Source organism: Rhipicephalus sanguineus, chromosome 2 (assembly GCF_013339695.2).
Source record: "Rhipicephalus sanguineus isolate Rsan-2018 chromosome 2, BIME_Rsan_1.4, whole genome shotgun sequence".
NCBI classification, from domain to species: Eukaryota; Metazoa; Arthropoda; class Arachnida; order Ixodida; family Ixodidae; genus Rhipicephalus; species Rhipicephalus sanguineus.
In genome coordinates, this window is record NC_051177.1 from 205,529,189 (window position 1) to 205,549,761 (window position 20,573).

General features: G+C 45.8%; 1 protein-coding gene across 3 annotated transcripts in view; it reads right to left on the bottom strand.

Annotated features, from left to right (window-relative positions):
• Positions 1-5,846: 5,846 nt before the first annotated feature.
• The window catches only part of LOC119384023 (probable D-lactate dehydrogenase, mitochondrial), a 64,585-nt gene continuing 49,858 nt past the window's right edge, over positions 5,847-20,573 (bottom strand). For 2 of the 3 annotated variants that reach the window (XM_037652309.2, XM_037652311.2), the window contains exons 4-7: positions 18,970-19,128; positions 10,694-10,909; positions 9,506-9,852; positions 5,847-7,601 (exon numbers count right to left, since the gene is read on the bottom strand). In XM_037652309.2, the coding sequence (XP_037508237.1) occupies positions 7,436-7,601; positions 9,506-9,852; positions 10,694-10,909; positions 18,970-19,128 (888 nt within the window). In that variant the 3' untranslated portion in view covers positions 5,847-7,435. The remainder of the gene's footprint in view (positions 7,602-9,505; positions 9,853-10,693; positions 10,910-18,969; positions 19,129-20,573) is intronic. The other variant, XM_049412738.1, reaches the window with a different exon arrangement.

The window sequence follows — 20,573 nt, forward strand, 5'->3', positions numbered from 1 at the left end:
AGCTCACGCTGTTTTACTTGCATATAGCATTGGTCAGTGTTTCTTGTAGTGCATGAATCCCATAACAACGTACGCGGGAGGTCGCGCGGGCACGCGATATGCTTTTGTATAACTGAGCGATCTCAAGTTGGCGATACATTAAAACAGGGCCTCTATCCTTTGTCAGCAAAGCGCTGTTACGAATCGTGCGAGCGACGTTTCAATCATTCGAGGACGCGTCTGATCGACACCTTTCGTGGAGCGAACGCTTTCCACGCCGTCCTTCGCCAGTGTGTTGGTTTCATAGCCAGCGCTGCGCCGCTTGTTTTTGTACGTTTGTTGATAGGTGGCAGCACACTGCAAGCGATTTGCTTGTTGACCGGTCTGAGAGCAAAATATTTTTCGCGCCCAGACGTCTCCCTGATTGTAAACGTGGTGACGCGGAGTAGTCGAAGTCGTTCGGCGGAGGAAATTCTTCAGATTGCTTTCAGCAGTGATGTTGAAAGAAACCATCTTGAGGACGAGGATTTTTCACTGGACGTAGAAGACTGTGAAAGCACCGAGAGTGACAGCGACGATGAACGATCAGCTGCTAACTCACGAGGAGCGAGTTGCACTTCACGTCCCCCCGTGCGTTAATGTTCTTTCACGCTCGTAGGTCACTTTGATTGTATTTAATGTATAATGTCCCTGAGCGAGATCGAAATAAAAGCATAGTTCCTCTTGTGCATTGCATGTATTACAATTATTGTGGATATATGGAGCGCCGCATGCCGCCAACACGCTCGAGCTCGACCAGCGAAGAGAAATGGTTAGAGCGATAGAACGTGCAGTCACGGCCACAATGCATGCCTCTCGCTCTCAGCTAACTTCTTTTTTCATTCTTTTCGATATTCATGTTTCGGTCGTGCTGATCGAACCTGCAACACGCGAGTGAAGTGAATTGCACACGGCTAGAGTCTCAGCATGGCTGTGACACAAGCGCTACTGAATGGGATGCGAAATGCTTGTGTTCCGTTGAAGAACTCCGCGTTCCCGACTGCGCAAGTAATGACGACGGCGTATTATGTTTGCAAACCATCACCACGTTAAACGTGCGGTCCCGTGCAGCAGATAGGCTGCCAGCGGACTCGCTGGCAGCCTATCTGCGGCATATCCGTCAGGCAGGCTCGGTACGTACTACCTCGGAGTGCCGTTCAGCTTATACGTCAATTCTAGTTCATGCAGTTTTATGTAGCACGCACAGGATTTCGCAAAGCATCGTTATGCACGGTAACGGAGCCGAAATATAACCTTTCACACCGCACCAAATAATTAGGTGGCGAGTACTTAGCACTTTCCATGATTTCGGAAAGCATTTTAGTCTCATATCCATTTCAGCGCAGCTCATGACTTCATCCGGTGAAAGTGGCACGGGCCGTACGTCCGCACGTCCTATGTTTTTCTATGCTAACAAACGGGTTGACCCTACTCCTGGCGCCATCTTGAAAAGCACGGCGCGCCACCTATAGTTCGTGGGCATTGCGAATAAAATTGAGTCTGCTTTTAAACATTACTGGTCGCCCCGTACCTTTTCTATGGTGGAAATGCAACAGACGTTATCGTTCAATAAGCATAGTTGGTCTAAATATATAGTTGTTAAGGTGCTCGACTGCTGACCCACAGGTCGCGGAGATCGAATCCCGGCCGCGGCGGTCGCTTTGCTTGAGGGCTCGCGAAGTGCTTGAGGCCCGTGTTCTTAGATTTAGGTGCACGTATAAAGAACCCCGGGTGGTCAAAATTTCTGGAGCTCTCCACTACGGCGTCGCTCATAATCGTGGTTTTTGGATGTTAAACCACATCAATTATTGTTATAAGCATGGTTATAATTAACTAACGTGCAAATCAACTTGATAAAAGTAGACGGGTGTGCAGATAGAGACACATGTACACACACGGCGCGGTCATGCATACGCCATGCTGCTCAGAGGCTATGCGTTTGTAGCTGCGTCGCCGCCTACGGTGCCGCGCTCGTTTTTGCAAAGAATGGACGTAATTGTTCTATATTAAAGATTTTAGTCTGTCTGTCGCGGATAGTAGCTCTTGGGTCCCTTGGCTAATCAATCGATTAGCCAAAGGAAAGCATGGCGGACTTTAATTGTTGGCTTTAACTGTAGTGTAGTAATAATGGCCTAAATTGAAATGGAATAAAGTGAACGGAAAATCGCCCTTTGCGTTGATGGTATTTAAACGCCCGATGCTCAACCGATTGAGCTACGACGGAAAGCGCTTCGCCGTACGCTTTGCTGGTTATTTAGGTATGTGTAGTCCCTTGCAGTGTTAGCCAGTGCCACTCGTACTCAAGGCGGTGAGTACGAGTGGCACTCTTCTTTGCCAGAGTTTGTCACGTGACACGCGATCTTTCCATGAGGCGGCAGCTGACCGATAAAACGTCGCATGCGAACTTGAGGCATAAGTCAGCCGGGGCAAGGACTTCGCGGTGAATGAAAGAAAAAAAGGGGAATTTTGGAGGGCCTCGTTTCTTTTTTATACACAACCAAAACGATCGAAAAGATCCCCTTCTTTCGTAGATTCAGCGAGGGCGTCGCCCCGGTAGACTTAAAGCATCAAGTTAGCATGCGAGGGTTTATTGGTCAGCTGCTATGTGGTGCTAAGACCCCGTCGCGGTGGTCTAGTGGTTATGGCGCTCGACTGCTGATCCGAAGGTCGCGGGATCGAATCTCGGCCGCGGCGGCTGCATTTTCGATGGAGGCGAAAATGTTTGAGGCCCGAGTACTTAGATTTAGGTGCACGTCAAAGAATCCCAGGTGGTCCAAATTTCCGGAGCCCTCCAGTACGGCGTCTCAATCATATCGTGGTTTTGGGACGTTAAACCCCAGATATTATTATTATTACGTGGTGCTAAAATCAAGTGCCACGTGGTGTCCTCTGTCAAAAATGAATGTTCCAAACTCGCCACCTGGGCTACGTGCGGTGCTGGCTGAGACTCTTAGGGATAACAAATACATAAGTACCCAACGAAGTAAACGGGGAAGCGCCAGACGCGTAACTAGAAGGTTGTGGATTCAGATCCCACCGACGGAAAGGGTGAGTTTTCGTCCACTGTAATCAATTTCAACGTACGCCATTATTACTACACTACAATTAAAGGGACACTAAAGAGAAACAATGAATCGGTTTAGATCGATAAATTGGGCTCTGAGAACTCTAATGTCGTTAATTTCGCCACCATAGGTTTATTAACAGAGGAGAAAACCAAGGTCAAAATTTCATTTTTAAATTTCGCGCCGAAATCTTCCCGCGTGACGTCACTGATTTCAAAGTGTATTTATCTTATTTTGGCGTCATTTGCTCAGTAAAATTACCCCAAACTTGGTATGTCAAGTCTCTGGCCCCCTCAGAGGACAGTGTACTTAATTTTTACCGATTAGGAACTACGTAGTCTCTAGTAGGCGCCGTCAAAACATGCAACGTCATGGCGAATGGTGTGGAAGCTTCAAGGTGGCGTCGCCACCCACATTTTGTTTTTGCGTATTTTTCGTGCTTACTAAGCATCTTCTCGCAGCAAGCGTGGTGGTTTTGGTGTCGTGAAAGAGTACTTTACTAATATGAGAAAAATCGTTTTGCTTTTCAGTGCCCCTTTAAAGACGACAATTAATGTCCGCTATGCTTTCCCTGGCTTAATTGTCTGTTCGATTAATTTGGTTGTGTCTAACAAAGAAACGAGGCCCTCGAAAAAATTCCCATTCGCTCGTTCATTAGGTTTGTACACGAGGCTCACTGTAAGGCAATTCATTTGTCTGAAACACGTTTTTGAACTGGTAGTAACAGTAAGTACACACATACAACTACAAACTTAATTCATTCGAAGTATAGCACACCACGTATATGTAAATCATCGTTGGTGGATGTGAGCTTCAGTTCAATTAAACTTGTTAAGCGAGTGCATGCTCTCCTTGTTGCTGTATCTGTGTGAGAAAAATTGGGGCAAATATTGGTCCTGCCACTCCATATTTTCTTTGTTTGATGAACCATACATCTTCTGTCTAGTAAAAGTTCTGTTAACGGAGAAGTAGCTTCGTTACATTGTATGCAAAAATGGGTCTGCATTTGTTTTTCGCACATGCTTTGTCGTAAGTTTTTATATTTTTGTATCTTTTTCTGATTAAAGCTCTGTTGTAAGTCAGCGCTTGTGCTTGTCATTCTTTTCTGTGTGCTTTGCCTCGTTTTCTTTTCCAGAATTTATTGGGATAAATTTATACATCACTAATCTACAGGAACTGCCTCTAGGCAATCTGTAGACCACAGTATATTTGTGAGGTAATAAGTCCGTAGACACTTTATATACTGGGTCATAGGAATAGCCTATGGATAATCTACAGACATTTGTCTGTGGATATTTTATAGACAAAAGTAAACCAAAGTAAATTTATATGAGCCTATAGACTTTTGTTTATAGACATTCTGCAGACATCGGTTTAAACGCATGAATTTTTATTAATCTACATACCTTCTATAGCCAATCTATACACTTAGACTTTCTTGTGGACTGGTCTATAAAAACTAGTGTGGTCACTATTCCATAGACTGTCTATAGACCAGTCTAAAGGACTCAGCTATAGAACGTCAATTGATTTTATAGACAGATGTCTACAAACTTTATATAGACTATCTAAACATATTTTTGTAAGGGTTCGACCTTCGCATAACGCGTCCGATGCTCTACCACTGAGCTACGGCGGCGGTCAGGTTCGGTCTCTGCTCGCGGCAAGTTATCTTTCGTCCACTTTACTTTCTTCACTTTATATCCTAATTACAACAATTAACACCCCCTGTACTTTCCTTAGCGTTATTGTCTGTTAGTTTTCATTAATATTGCGTCTAACAAAGAAAAACGAGCCCTAAAAGTCACCTTCTTTCCTTCATACAAGGCTATGTTATGATTTACTCTTTGCCGGCTCTACTCCTCACTCTTTGCCTCCCCCTCACCTTCACGTCGCTCCTCCTCACGCTCACTTCCATTTCCCACTCCATTGCTATGCTACAGTATACTATAAAAGGCAACGCTATGCTTTCTTCTCTCTTTTTCTGTTTGGTTCGCTTTCTTTGTCTCTATCTCTATTTGTTTATGTTTGTTTGGTTGTCTGTGGTTTTTTTCTCCCTCTCTGCTCCTGTTTCCATTCCTTCGGACCGTGGATAGGGAGGTTCGAATCCCACCTCGCCAAGAAATATTTTGTTATTAATTTCTTCCCCTACTCTCCACTTCTCCTCTTCCCCACCTCTCCTTCCTCCAACGCGCTGCTAGGCGGCGCACTCGGGGAAGCCAGGCGCAGCTGTGCAAAGGGGTTGCTCGGCAGCGCGCAGTTGCGTCAGAGCTAGGCGTATTTTCTGCGAACGATTTTCAGCGTCGGACCTCGAGCTTAAACAGCTCCGCTGGTGAAAAATTAAAGTTTGCTATAAATAATACATTTTGCCGCTCAGAGTTGTGGGTACTCATTTCTATGGAAGGTGGCCTCTCCCTTTCTCTCTTCTTTCACTTCCTTTTTCCCAACGGCGCTGACCCTCATTGGTTGCAGATACACGTGTCTGTTATCCTCAAACCACCACAACAGCCGCGAAAAAGGGTGGTGGTTCGCGGTCGTTCAATGAGGTGTGCTTACGTTAGCCAGTGCACGTGTGGCACCACGCGAATTCATTAGGTAAGCGAACGTTAACTGCGATACAGAGGTAATAAAACATATGTAGCCTACTTGACTTATTGACTGCATTCCTATCAATGCCCGAATTTTTACGTAGACTACTAGATTGGTATTTTGCATGCATATAACAGCAAAGTGATCTGACCAAAAAGTAAGCAGCCACCAGAATTTGATGTGGACGAACACCTTTATTTGTACTTCGCAGCGTCGTAAAAACCTAAAAATACATTTGAAAGCTGTAACTTCAAAAATTATTCACAACATGTTGAATCGTTTCTTTGGTGACTATGTGTGGAGTGTTAACGGTGTCCTGGATGTGTTTTGAAGCGTAAATACAGTGCTTACCAGCGACAACTGTAGGACAGCCCAGGTAGCGTCGCATACCAGGTTAGTGCACTTCCCGCATGCACATTAAAGCATGTCATAAAGAACAGGTATACTCTGGCATTCGTTTCTAACATAGCTTTTTCTCCAAATTTTTATGCTTGTTCGCGCATTATCTTTATTACATCCTAACCTGTGATTTGCTGAGGCATTCGGGAACATAAAAAGTTATGCACTTCTCACCACAGTAGAACGAAATACGTACGCTTAATTTTTTATTTCTTCTGCCTGCATCTGCGTACGGTCGAATTACTTGCGTAGTTGCGTATCGTGATGGATAGTTCCAACATCGCAGTTGCTTATAGACACCAGAGACGCTGCTGATAAGGCTCCCATGGGGTTCATAAAACACCACTATACAAAGGACAAAATGGTATCGGAGCATTTGGAACATTACCACAGAATATTTACGCAGATATTTACGCAGATATTTACTTTGTCAAGACATGACTTAAATAAACTGACTACTGCCTACACGTTGTCACATGCTGAAATGAAGTGTCACGGACACTCATGGTACAGGATGATAAGTATCTCAGCTGCGTGACTTACAATCCTGAGAAAATAAAAGAAAGATGAAGCGCCCACAGCCGCTTTTTTATAAACAAATACATACGCTTTGCTAATACTGCTCAAGAACTTATGCAAGGTTGTTTTTTACACTACTTGTGACTCAATTCTTAATTCTGTACACAGCGCACTCCGATTTTCTGGTTTCTAGATAAAGCTGGAAACAATAAGAGCTCTAGATGAACATTTGATCGTGTGTTTCTGCCCTGCTACACGAACAAGACGACTAGCTTGCCACGGCTCCATGAATGAACGAATATGTTCATGTGTACGTACATTAGAAATCCTTATTCAGCGACATCCTACAATGAAATGCGACATCAGTGGCTGCGTCAGAATATCACGCGGAAAGAATACGTCTGAAAATGGCAGCTATTTACGGTAGTATTGGGTGACCTTTTAGTTTAGGATAGACCGTGAAATCAAGGTTTCATTGTTTTTTAAGACATGAACCGTAGTGGCCCGACACCACCACCGAGAGAGGTGGTAAACAAATAAGCACTGCCGTTAGACAAGCACGCCATAAACTTTACGCGACGGTCTCTCTTCCCCTCTACCTCCAATTTTCCATAAAGTCTGAAATCACAAGACGGAGCATACAAGATTATCGCTTTAAAGCAATGAGATTTTTGCGGCCAGTCATGCGCCTCGATTTGTCTGCACCGTTCCCAATAGTTGCGTGCTGCGTTTCTCGCTCACGCAGACTGTCCTTTTTTTCGCATCGCCATAGTCCAGCACGATCATCACAGCGACTTTGAGCGCTCATCGTGGCAAGATGCCAAGTGGCCCGCGCGAATGCATCACTAGAGGAACAGCTTTCCCGGGTTCATGATGCCCTTCGGGTCAACGGCGTTCTTGAGCGTGCGCATAAGCTGGATGCCGCTCTCGCCAAGCTCTCGGACCAGCAGACCGCGCTTGCCGATCCCGATACCGTGTTCACCCGTTGACGTGCCGTTCAGGTCCAGAGCCCTGCGCAAGAGAAAAAGTTGAAAGCCCACGTACAGAACGCCCAACGACGCAGTGCATCTTGTAAGACGCGCAAATGGAACAGAAGGATACGCCATGTCGGGTGTTTCGTTAATTTTTCGTTGCGATACACCATTTAGCCAGCACACTGTTTCATAAGTGAACATTAAGTAGACCGAAAAAAAAGGCAACCCTCGCGAATGGTGAGAAATGCAGAAAACATTAGGTCATTACCGATAGATCTGGAGAACTATAACATACCTGTTAGTTGTTTTGCTAAGACATTCCTAAGGCTGCCAGATGCCCGAAAAGGCAAAAAATTTTGATTCGCAAATAATGATTATTGAACATTTCTTAATTCCACAGAAAACTTTAAAACACTCGCTGAGATGGTTTGATTGAATCAAGTTTCTTCTCGAAATATGCTCACTGCGTAGTGTCTAACACTGATTTCGAGATATACATCATAAGATTAATAAAAAGCACATGACTGCTCCACATGACCATGCCTAACTCTTTTTGAAAAAAAAAATATGTTGCAAACCCCGGCGTGTTACTCACGAAAGCAACGTAATCCTCACCAAGTGTAGGAGCACATTCCTACAGTCTGACAGTCGGGCGAAGCTCGAGCACTGTCAATATTCAAATCTTTAACCTCAGCTTGAGTTTAAATTAAAATTAAAAATAAATATTACCATGTTGTATACTCTGTTGGCAACTCTGACAATACATTAGTGGGTCGCCGCTAATTTTACGTTGTCAAAGGGCATCATATCTCTCCTGAACAGCACTAAAAGTACTGTAGTTGGGTGAGATGCGTGGCAATTTCTAGCTAATGTTTGCTCACGCAAATGTCGGACGGATCGCGCAAGCTTCGCCATGTGCGCATTGCATACTGTGGGCTGTTTTGCTTAATGACAAGTGAGACGCACGCACCGGAAGTGTTGCTGACATTCAAGACGCTTGGATTATCCCTCTGTTATTGGCGGTCATGTATCAGCCACCTTGTGCTTCTCCAAAAGCACCCAGAGCTATATCGAAGACAATGTGATGGGCTCAATTTCGTGCTAGTCATGTCTAACATCGATGCATGACGCTTATTCTATGTTGAATAATAAGTCCAGAACAGTATGCAGATTTGCATATTGTAACGCAAGATTAGGTTTGCATGAGCTGCCTGTTAGAGAAAGAAATCTGTGCGATGACAGGTTATTAGGACCAATGACGAAACTAGACAACGTGTCGATGCGTACGAAGTGATTTCCGTTCCTCTGATTTGTGGTCTCGTTACTCTCTCTGCTCTGAACTCAAGCTGGTTTTTGTTTATGAAAACAATTACACCATTTCCCGCTAAAGGGGACCATGAGGCGATGTGAAGCCGGAGCACTTGCACGATCGCGTTCCGTTGGCGTTCTTTGGGCATGCTACCGACCTCGCGTCGTCGAATGCGAAGAGGAACGCTACGCGCGTCTGTCTTCCCTCTAGCCTGGCCGTTAATTCTCACAGATCGAGCGGGGAACGCGGGGGGCAGGCGTGCGAGAGGGGAGCAGCGTAGGAGAGGAGAGAGAGGGGGAGGGGACGCGCATGCCCTGGTGGTCATCGCGGCGTTGCGCAGGAGAGAATTTCGGCATGTCTAGCCCGCCTTTCAGAGGAAGAGTGGAGAGGGGGAGGGGAGAGGGAAAGTGGAGAGGGAGAAAATGGGAGAGGGTGAGTGGAGAGGGTATGCGCATGCGCAGTAAGGGTGGTCACGCCACACACCACCACCACCACCACCACCACCGGATTGAACGCCGCCATAAGATACTTCGCATCTAAAAGGTTTGCGTACACAGCATAAGCTAGGTGCGTCATACGGAATGACAAAATGATTAAGAGAGCCGCTGGGCCGAAGGCTGATGCAGACGCACCTGCTGGCCAGTTTGTGAGCTACGTCGAAGATGTTGGCGGTATCCTTTGGGTCCTGCGGGTCGAACAGCATCATTGTGTGGAAGTTGCCGTCACCCACGTGACCAACCACGGTGGCCAGGATGCCGTGCTGCTCGATGTCCTCCTTGGCGACCGCCACCAGCGCCGGCAGCCGCGAAATGGGCACGCACACGTCGGTGACATAGCACCGCGTGTTTGGGCGCAGGGCGCACGTGGCGTAGAAGATGGCGTGCCGCGCCTTCCAGAGCTTGCTGCGCTCCTCAGGCTCGCGCGCCCACTGCAGCTCCGATGCGCCGTTACTATGCGCAATCTCGGTCACGATGTCCACCTGAAAAACAGAAGGCAAGTTGAGCATTTCAGAGAGGAGTATATATATATAATCTAAAGACCTCCCCCACTAACGTCACCACCGACGTAAAAACGAAAAATAGCGTCACGCTTACAAGTTCTCAACCATTCCTATATCATGCTTGCGATCTCAATTTTCTGATTGTGCAGTTGTGCTCGTCGCTGAGTGAAAAGTGGCGAACAAAATAGCGCCTATACCTGAGCATGAAGGACATGGCCTAAGATGTAGATTGCTTACAAAAACCTGCAGCATTTGAGCGGAGTTATGAGAGCGTAGCTATTACAGACCTGAAACCACATGCTGGCTAACTGAAGGCAAGTGTTGGCAGAAGTGTTGGTTGGCTAATTTTGAAAAACGACAAATTCCCTTACGCATTTGCCTAAGGTGGCTCGAAGGCGAAAACATGAATTTTCTTCTCATTCGAGTGTGCTGTTCAACCCGCACCCCACACCCACCCCGGAAAGGTTTCTGCATCCAACGTGGCGTTGCACTGCCTCCGGGAGCGGAGGCATTTCAAGCTTTCTGCACCTCACGTGGTTTTACAGTGCCTCAGAGATCGGCCTACCTTCGACCAAGCGAGGATATCATACGACGTCAGCATGTGACGTCAGCATGACGTCACACAACGTGACGTCATGATGACGTCATAATTTTTCCGACCTCTGACGCAATGACGACGTCATAAGGGGGGCGTTATGGATGATGATTTTTCACATCACTCGTGTTGACGCTGCAGCCGACGCTGACGGCCGCCTTTCGCGTTTGATAGGCCGTAATAATTCATGTATTCATCGTTCGAACTAACGCTCCCTTCACCAACCTGCTCTCTGACGGCTTGGTCCGAGGAACCGTGGAACTCGAGGAACAGGGTAGGCGTCACCTTGTAGTTGGTCTTGCTGTACTTGTTGCAAGCCGTGATGGTGTTCTCATCTAGGAACTCGATGCGGGCCACGGGGACGTTGCACTGCAGCGTCTGAACCACGGCCTCGACGGCCGCCGTCGTGGTCGGGAAGGGACACACGGCCGCCACGATCACCTGCGCACGAAAAGCGTACAACGTGGCACCTGTAGTGATGTCATACCTGTGCTCTGCTGTCGTCACTCAAGTAATGTTTAGGTGTGACGTGAAAAATGTATGCTGAAGCTATCAAAAGTTATTGCGAATAATCCAACTGGCGAGCACAAGAGAGCTATTCACTTTACTAGAGGAGTGGTACGCTTGAATGCGGTATACGTGTTGCGTTGATGATAGTTTTGTGGGATTTGATGCTTTATTAGACGCCAAATAAACAGCATATTTATAGCGGCACAGTATGTAGGACTATAGCTAGCTGCACATATGCGATGTGTAACAAATGACGCCCAGTACAACGGGATTTATTAATGTTATTTATGGTAGCTTACAAAACAAAACTGACGTAAATTTGACATGGGCCGTTGTTGTGTCATTACAGACGACTGAAAAAAACAAGACAACGACGAAATGTTTTTTGAATGACACCAAATCCAGGATGCAGCGTTCACATAGTACCCACCACACGATGTGGTATGTTGACCTGGTGCGTTTAGACGAAGAAATGCAGTTTTTAGAATATCAGAAATGTGACGGAAATTACATTGCCCACGTTGTGCGTAGAGCCTGCAGCTGCTGGCATTTTCTTAACAATACCACAATAAAAACGTGGCTGAGGGAGCATTCATAGCTCTGAAATATAAGAACCACATTGAAGATCAATTGAGTCCGTGAGCTGCAGTGTGGTTGCAATGGACAGAAGCATGCTCCGATTGCCGTTGATGGCCCAGTGCGCAGCTTTCCGCGCGATTTTCAGAAATTAGAACCAAGTGGCTCGTTCATACGAGAATCTGCCTGCAGATAGCTACCTACGGGATGTAGCTGCAATCAAATGTCATTTGAGGATATTAAAGGGACGCTAAAAGCAAATAATAATTTATGTCAGAGTAAAAGATCAATGTATGACAACGTATAAAACGACAATATTAGATAGTTTTAGTTTAGCGCGCGCAACGGCCTTGCGCACGCAACGGGTGAGAGAGACCAAGACTGCGTATGCGCTGAACCTAAGAGATGCGTGCGTTTGCGCGCGCAAGAGATGCGCACGCTAGATCTCGGCGCTTACGTTGCGCCCGCTACGGCCGTTGCGTACCTTACGGGCGCTTCTCTCGCGAGATCTCGACCGGTCGAGACAAGCAAAATGGCTGCGTCCGACACAAGCGGCACGGCGTTCATGGAAGCGAATAAATCCCTCGTCCATTTCGGAATTGCCCTCGGTTTGGAGCTCCTTCCTACGTGAGTAGCTTGAATCCGTTCGCGGACCCAGTGCAGTGTACAGTGATCGCTGCAAAGATGCAGGATATATTCGATGTCGTCGAGACTGCAGTCGCCCTTCAAAAGCCACCGCTCTCGGTTTGTGAGCATCAAATCGTCTATCTCTTCCCATAAAAGAGTGGCCAAAAGGCGCTGATTCGAAAGGATGCTGGGAGGCATTTTTCCTCCCTCGCTGCTGCTCGCCTCGTAGAAGTCGTACCAACCGTCACCGTTCACCACAGATCACCTCAACAAAATTTGCGCCATCGTAAAATATTGCCTTGTCTCGTGCCTTGACTTGAGTCAACTATGATCGGCTATTGTAGTTTATTTCTTAGCCACTAGATGGCGCAGAAAAACACGCCGAAGAACGCGTAGTATAACTACGCGTTCTTCGATTCAGTAACGAAGAACAATGTACATGCTGCGGGGGAACTAAGGAAACGATGAAATATGTACTGATTGAATGTGGCGATATTCACCCAGGTATACTTGTGGGCACGAGTCTACAGGAAGCCTTGGGTTTTAGGGACAACATCCGCGATAGAAATATGGAAGAGACGGTTAGAGTATTGGTGGCAGAAAAGTAGAGATAAAGTACAAAAATAAATAATGGGGGGAAAAAGAGAGGTCATTCTGCCTTAAGAGGCAGAGAGATGGACCGTGAATTTATATTTTTTTGGTATAATAACATAGATTTAATCAATGTAGATAAGGTATTAGGCCAACATGAAACAAGGAAGCTTTTGTTTTCCTTTTTTTCTTTTTTCTTCGAGCCTGGTGGCAGACATGTCACCGCCGCGTTTTAAAGGGGACGCTCATAGCATCCATCCATCCATCCATCCAGAAGAAGGTGCTGACGCCTAGAGGCAGTCCACGTTTCGGTTGTTGCGTACGGTAAACTAAAAATGTAGGAGACAGCCTCAACTCTAACGTACGTAGCGCACAGGCCTTTGCGTACGTACAGGTTTGCGCGCGCTAAACTAAAACTCTCTGTTATCAACAGCAGTGCCCTACTTATCGAGAAATTAAGCGAAATGTATCACACGACAAGCGCCACGAGTGGGACATTTTGGAAATGATCCCAATGACGTGAGAGCGTCCGACAACAATTAATCACTAGTAAACTAGCTGCAATAAAAAAAGAACCTTCCGTGCATCAAGAGACGTAATAAAATGCTGCTTGTTCTTTTCTGTTTGATTCATGGAAAAAAGAACCTCTTTGGCGTTGCCATGGAGAACGGCGCACATGGTTCATAGGTTCCGTTTTCGCCGAACTGCGCTTCGCCCGGCTTCGCTCACGCGGTCGCGTCTCAGGGGTATTTTCGATATCGCGTACTGCTGCGTGTGCTTTGCACGCTCGTGAAAGTCGCTTTGGCAGAATGTTCGACAAAATGCCGCATGCATGTGATGTTGCCAGATGCCCGAATGGTGCACGCCGCCAGTACTGCAGCAAAGAAACCGATGTGTCTTTTCACGGGTGCCGCAGAATGAACCCTTACGCTCGAAGTGGCTGAGTGTCATGCCATTGCGCCAGTGTGCTAAACAGTCAAAAACTCTGCGTGTGTGCTCGCTGCACTTTCGTGCTGAGGATGACGAGACCAACCACAACTTGGGCAAGGCTTTCAATGTGCCCTTCCGAGCAAGGCTTTGCTCCAGCGCCGTTTCATCCGTATTTCTCTAGTCCGAGAGTCATGCAGCTCGACACCCTGTCCGAGTTCTGCAGGAGGACGACGCGGCGAGTTCGACATTTGCTCCTCTTGATAAAAGAAGCTGCAAGAGGATGTATGTATGCTGCTGCTACTCTGTTGCTACTAGTGTCGGCGGCCGCGCAAGTTTCTGAAAGAAGGATTTTTGTTTTACTAATTATGGAGATGGGGGTGTTCCTTTTATTACATCCCCTGAGTACATGCATGGTTGAGAGTTGCCCTGTCACGTTGGGCACAGCAACAGTGACGTCAGAAAGACCGCTTTCAGGCAGGTGATTTGAAGTGTGGTAACGCGATGCGGACCACTAAAACGTGATTTTATGTCAAAACTAGCACTACGAGGTTTCTGGACCGCTATTTCAACAATCAACGTCGACTTAATATTTTAGTGTCCCCATAAACGAGAAAGTGAGAGATTAATACAGGTAACCTTTGTTTAGTTGCGCTGAATCGGGTTATATTGTCCTCCATAGTAGAATGGCAGCGCAACCACACACGTACACGGCAAAGAAGGACCACGAAAACACAGCGCTGATGTAGGCTTACTAGATGCCACTATACTACTAGCTGCCTCTTGTAGGATGTCACTATATGTCGCTACTAGATGCCGTACTAGATTCCTATTATATTATTTATTTATTTAATATTTATTTATTTTATTTCACAATACCGCCATTATCTTCAGAGATTATAGCAGGGAAGGCACATGAAAAATATATGTTTACACAAAATCATATGTGGTTAAAATCACAAAAAGTCAAAATGACATACAAAATCATGCATTATACATTGCGATAGAAGACCACAAAATAAAACAATTTTAGTAACAAAATCATGGGCGAGGTTATCGCTAAAAGCAACTGAAAAAAGGTAAGGTATACATTTGTAACATGGTGTAGGTTCAGCAAGTACACATTACTATTGAACACATTATTCAAACAGTTTTATGAACAACAAGTAAATCGAAGAAAATGTCACCTAAAGTAATACCTTCATAGAAATAGTAAAGAAAAACTATGTATTAGTAACATGACACAGACTCATCGCTTAGCAGGTTTATGGATGATTCGATGGTTAGGGTAGGTTTCAATGAGTTCCAATCTTTGATGGTAAGAGAGAAAAATGAATATTTGAAGCAATTAGTGTTGGAAGAGTATTCGGCAAGAGTATGGGAATGCTTATGACGGGTTGGTCTGCCATGAAAATAAGATATATACCTTGAAGTATCTATTTTTATTATGTTCTGTAGTAGTTGAAACATTACTTTTAGCCTTGTTAGTTTTGTTCGGTTTTGTAGTGTTAAGATGCCAGCGTTATTAAGTAGATGTGTCGGTGAGTCTGTCAGTCTATACTAGTTAAAAAAAACAAAAAAAAAAACGCCAGGCCTGCGCTGAAACCGCAGCACAGTCACAGCGAAAGCTGGAAGAGCGGCGTTTCTAGAGGCCGTTGTAAGCTCTCTTGGGGCTACAATACAAGTACACTAGAAAGGTACCCACTACGCCATAAATCACAATTTTTGTGAACTTGGGAAGCACCTACTAAGCCATTATTCGTCATTCTGCGGAGAAACGAGGCACCAGCTACACGTCTGTAAGGCATTATGTGCACTTTGTTGACGCGACGACTGATGACGATGAAGAATTATGGCTCAGCCCTTTGTAATGGGTTGGAAGCTTTAAACGGCCCACCAGTTATGTAATTTGCATTGGGTGACGCCCGATCGCTATTTCCCTCTCCCGTCATGCTGTATAACATACGTTGACGTGGGAGAGAGACGGGGGGGAGGGCGGCGAAGAACTTTACTGAGACCCCGAGGAAATGGATCATGCGCTCATGGGCTTCCTTGCCAACCAATACAAGTGCACTTGCGAGGAACCCACTATGCTATAAATCATTGTAATTTTACTGAGACCCCGAGGAAATGGATCATGCGCTTATGGGCTTCCTTGGCAACCAATACAAGTGCACTTGCGAGGAACGCACTACGCTATAAATCATTCTAATTTTTTAGAAGTAGGGCAGCAGGCACTGTGCAATTTTTGTCATTCTACGGAGAGCCGTCGTACCTGCTAAATGCATGTAAGACATTATGCGCACTTTGTTGATGCTGTGCCTGATGACGATGAAGAATTATAGCAGAGCCCTTTGTAATGGGTTGGAGGTATTCAACAACCTACTCGTTGCGCAATTCGCATTGTGTGATGCCTTGTGACAGAATTCGCGTTGTGCGACGTTTGGTGCTTATTTTACTCTTCTATCACGCTATACTGCTTATGCTAATGTGGTTCCTTCCCGACATGAAGCCTGTATAGGACCTTTTTGCAAGGCAGTTTCAAGCACCGGCATGGCTCAGATGTTGAATACTGGGCTCCCACGCAGAGGGCCCAGGTTCGAATTTCGTTCCATCCTGGAATTTTTTTCTTGTTTCGTTTTTTTTCTTATTTCGAGCGATAGTGGTTATGGACACCGGCGGCGGCGGACAACTACGGCGCCAAAAACGGCCAGTGAAATGATTTCATAACAGCTTTCGCTGTAAAATAAACCTGACTGCTTTTCTTTAAACCGCTTCTATTTTAATATTCTGTTGGTTGGTAAACGGGAACCAGACAGGGCTGGCATATTCTATACAGATCGGATGAGGGTTGTATAAGCTATTAGCTTGGTATTCGGTGGTGCGTGCTCGAGACGTCTTTTCAGTAAGTATAGTCTTTTCAGGGCTGTACTAGTAATGCTATCAATGTGAGTATCCCATCTAAAATCGTTTCGCTATTAGATGGCCAGCAGGTCAAGCCTACTGGCTACTTCGTAGGCGCGACTGAAGATACAGTCTTATGTCCGGATCCTAGATGCGCAGCAGGGTGTCCAAGTCTTCTCAAACAAGATTTTTTTTTACTAATTATGGAGATGGGGGTATTCCTTATATACCTTGAGTACATGGTTGAGGGTAGCCCTGTAACCGCAATGTGTGTACACGGGAAAAATTCTGTCGGAACGTGTGGGACAGAACTACAGCGTTGGAAAAAGAGTCTGTTCGAAACACATCAAACATATTCAAGCGAATTGAAAGCTTCTGTTGACTGACCTGCGAAGCTGGTGTTGGTGGTGTTATAAAAAAAACCCTCCTCACTGCGGCAGCTGGCGTGCACCAAAGAAATAATGAACTAATTTTTTTTTCGGGGCTGGCGTTTGAGCCCGGGTCCTTCCGGTCCGAGAGCGAGTGCCTTGAGCAGTGGGCCACGCGCCCATGCTTGCCCAATGAGAACTGAACTGAATCATAGGAATGAGTTCTACCAATGATGCAAAAAACAATTGAGAAGCAGTACACTTGACATGGGTGCTTCATTGAAATATTACGTGTTGGCGGACTAAAAGCGATCTGCTGGACAACGCGTAAGGTCGTATCAGGAATGCCACATTTCAGGAAAATTCTGACTTGGAGAAAATTGAATTCGTAACCCGCGTTTCCATCGTTTCGACGACCGCGTGACGGTCCTTTCGTTGGGCCGTTCTAGATGCTGACGAATGCTGGAAAGAACGTGAAGAGCCATTGCCGATTCCGCGTGAAAACAGCGTTCCGGTGACGGCCGCTACCTATAATAAAACTGAACGCTTACGTTAGGAAGGAGCATGGCGCAATGCGAAAGAAATAACGAAATAAACAACGAAAGAATGAACAAAAGAAAGAACGAAAGGAAGAAAGAAAGAAGGAAAGAAAGAAACAGAAGGAGCTTGATGTGGGCGAGTTGGTGTAGCATATTGGAAAATTTAACGCTTTGCAAAACACACGAGGACTAGAAAGGAACACTTAAAACAGACAAGAGCAAACTAACAACAAGTTTATTTCAGGAAACACTGATATTTATACATGTAAAAAACACACGTCACATCACATGCTCACGCTCTATCGCGACAAGAAGGTAATCTTTTTCTTGGAGTGCTACTGACGCACGACTGATGCAAGTGTCTCCGGCACGCGCCATCTAAAACGCTTCGAGAATCTCTCTCTCTAATCTATCACCGGATCGTGCCAAGAGTTTTGTCTGGTCAAGAACTGGACGGCAGTTGCAGCGCTGACAGTGCTCCTCGGACGAAAGAAAGAAAGAGAGAAAGGAAGAAAAAAGAAAGAAAGAAAAAAGAAAGGAAGAAGAAAGAAAGAAAGAGAAAGAAAGAAGGAAAGGAAGAAAAAAAAAAGCTGTAGGCTGGGTACGCCAAGCTTCGCTTCCCCCATTTTTCCGCCAGGGAAAGGGATCCTAACTTTTTTTTTTCATGAAATCACACGAGACTGGACATGTCGGTATTCCATTTCAGTATCTATCACACAAAACAAGACATGCACTGAGTGACAACCGACGAAGACAGGTGCCATCTTCGTCGGTTGTCACTCGGCCCTTGTCTTGTGTTGTGCGCTAGGATATTTCACTGGCGACATGCTCTGTGGGCGCGCTGCTTCAATCGCTACGGCGGCAGGCTGTTGAGCACGAGGCGGCTCGTTCGGTGCGGAATGCTCCAGCGGCGTTCCGCTTGTGAGATAGAGCGCCCATGTGTTGTGCATTTATGAACGCCACTCGAACGCTGAGTGGCGTTCATAAATGCTGAGAATCAATATGCTGTTTACCCCTATCGGGTGCTCATATCACGCAGACAAACTATCTGCGTAGCTTCGTTGTAGCGTGGAAAAGGCCGTGGACAACACACAGAGACGTAAGACGCACATCGCTGCAAGGTTTGGGGTCACAGTCAGGGGAAAAAATTTTCCGAGTTCAATTTGCAGTCATGTGAAGTATAGGACATACCAACTTTCCAGCAATTCTATAGCCAAGACCAAATGCCTATTAAAGCATTGTTTCATTATGAGAAAAGCGTGAAATTTGCTTGAAGCCGGCCATATCTACTCGTGCAATACGAGCACTCACTGATGCGAGCAGCCCCGCTGATGCAGCTTTTATCTCTGGCTGCTCCGTATATCAATAAGAAGGTCTGCTAACTTGCATAGCTTCCTGTCCTAACGCTGTCATCAGCGCACGTCATTCAAGTGACGTTCACGCTGCGTTTACGCCTCACCTGGGGTGCCGAGTGAAGTCGAAGTGTGGCCTGCGTGATGATGCCCAGCGTGCCTTCAGAGCCGACGAACAGGTTGGTCAAGTTGTAACCCGCGGATGTCTTGCGCGTGCGACGCCCCTTGCCCGCCGTGTTAACCACCGTACCGTCCGGAAGCACAACCTGTAGGATGAGCAGATGCAATACTGTAAGCTGAGAACAAGCTCAAGTACGAGACCGAATTTAGCATTACTTTGTCACAAACTTTTGCTCCGTGAAAACGGTGCGACGTTGGTTTGAAGGGAGTAATGTAATCGCCGTAATTTGGCTCTTCATGTACTTCGACGTTAGGCTTGGGTTGGCCGTTATGTTATCTTTCAATCGAATATATCGAGCGTGTATCAAGAGCACGCAGTATCATGGAAATAAGTTGCGGCAATGTTTTCTAAACGGAACTGCTGTAAGTGCTGCAGTTCGTAAAAATTTGTAACCTCTGTGATAGGCCGAGGTATGTTTAATTTTTACAGTTCACGAAAATGTTAAATACGAAGCATATCTTGGCGAACCAAAGAGACTTCGAGCGTACTTATCTAGCTGCTACGTCGTCGTGCTATCGCGGTCGTTTCACTGGCATGATGTATACAAAATCGACATAGGCTTCACACATGTGTGTACGACGAACATAAATGATAGGTTATGACATTACTATCATGTTATGCATGTCATGTACGTCATGACATCCGTGGCAAGGTCTTATTGCTCTCGTGATCGTTCCATTAACCTGCTATATGCCAAAATTGGCATGACGTGAAATTAGTGCATGACTTAACATAGATTGTTGGTCATGACACGAACAGCACGATATTCATGCAACTTGCGTCACGACATACATAAGAAGGCACTCTCGTGATGTCATGGTGGTGGTTTCATTAACTTGCTATATACCAATACGTTTATGAAACGTCGTGAGCGTATGACGAACATGAACGACATGTATGTTTGTGGCACGCATGTCATCTGCATCATGACATCAATAACACAAAGGACGTCATGCAAGCGTCGCGAAGCCCTTGCAGTCGCTTCATTAGCATGGTACATACTAGAACGTACATGCATGCATGACAAACATGAGATAACGAATTACACGCGATGGCACGTCTTAAAACCAATGAATTCGGCGTAAGCAGATTCTCGCTGACTGCTTTGCATAACATCGATTCCTAAAGTGCGTGGAATATGCTGGTTGTTTTTTTCCCCTTTGTCTCAACATGTGCGCATATAGGCGTTACTGTTGTTCTTGACAATTATGGCGCATAGGCTGTTATTCGGTGTCCTAGTCGGTGTTCGTCATTGCTTCCATAAAGCGCTGCTGATGGAAGCATATTAGTCATTCAGCGAGTACCGGCTTATTGGGATGCAGTCTGTTATAGTCCGATATATACAGTGAAACCTCGGTGATACGAATGTCGCGGGGTTACCAAAAATATGCGTATCATCCGAAATTCGTATCACCAGAAAACATGAAAAATTAGTATGCGACAAAATAAAGTTGGCATACGTTTTGATTCTGTGTTCCCCAGGGCCGCAGCGACGTCATAAACAGCTCTGAATGATTGACAGTAAAGTTT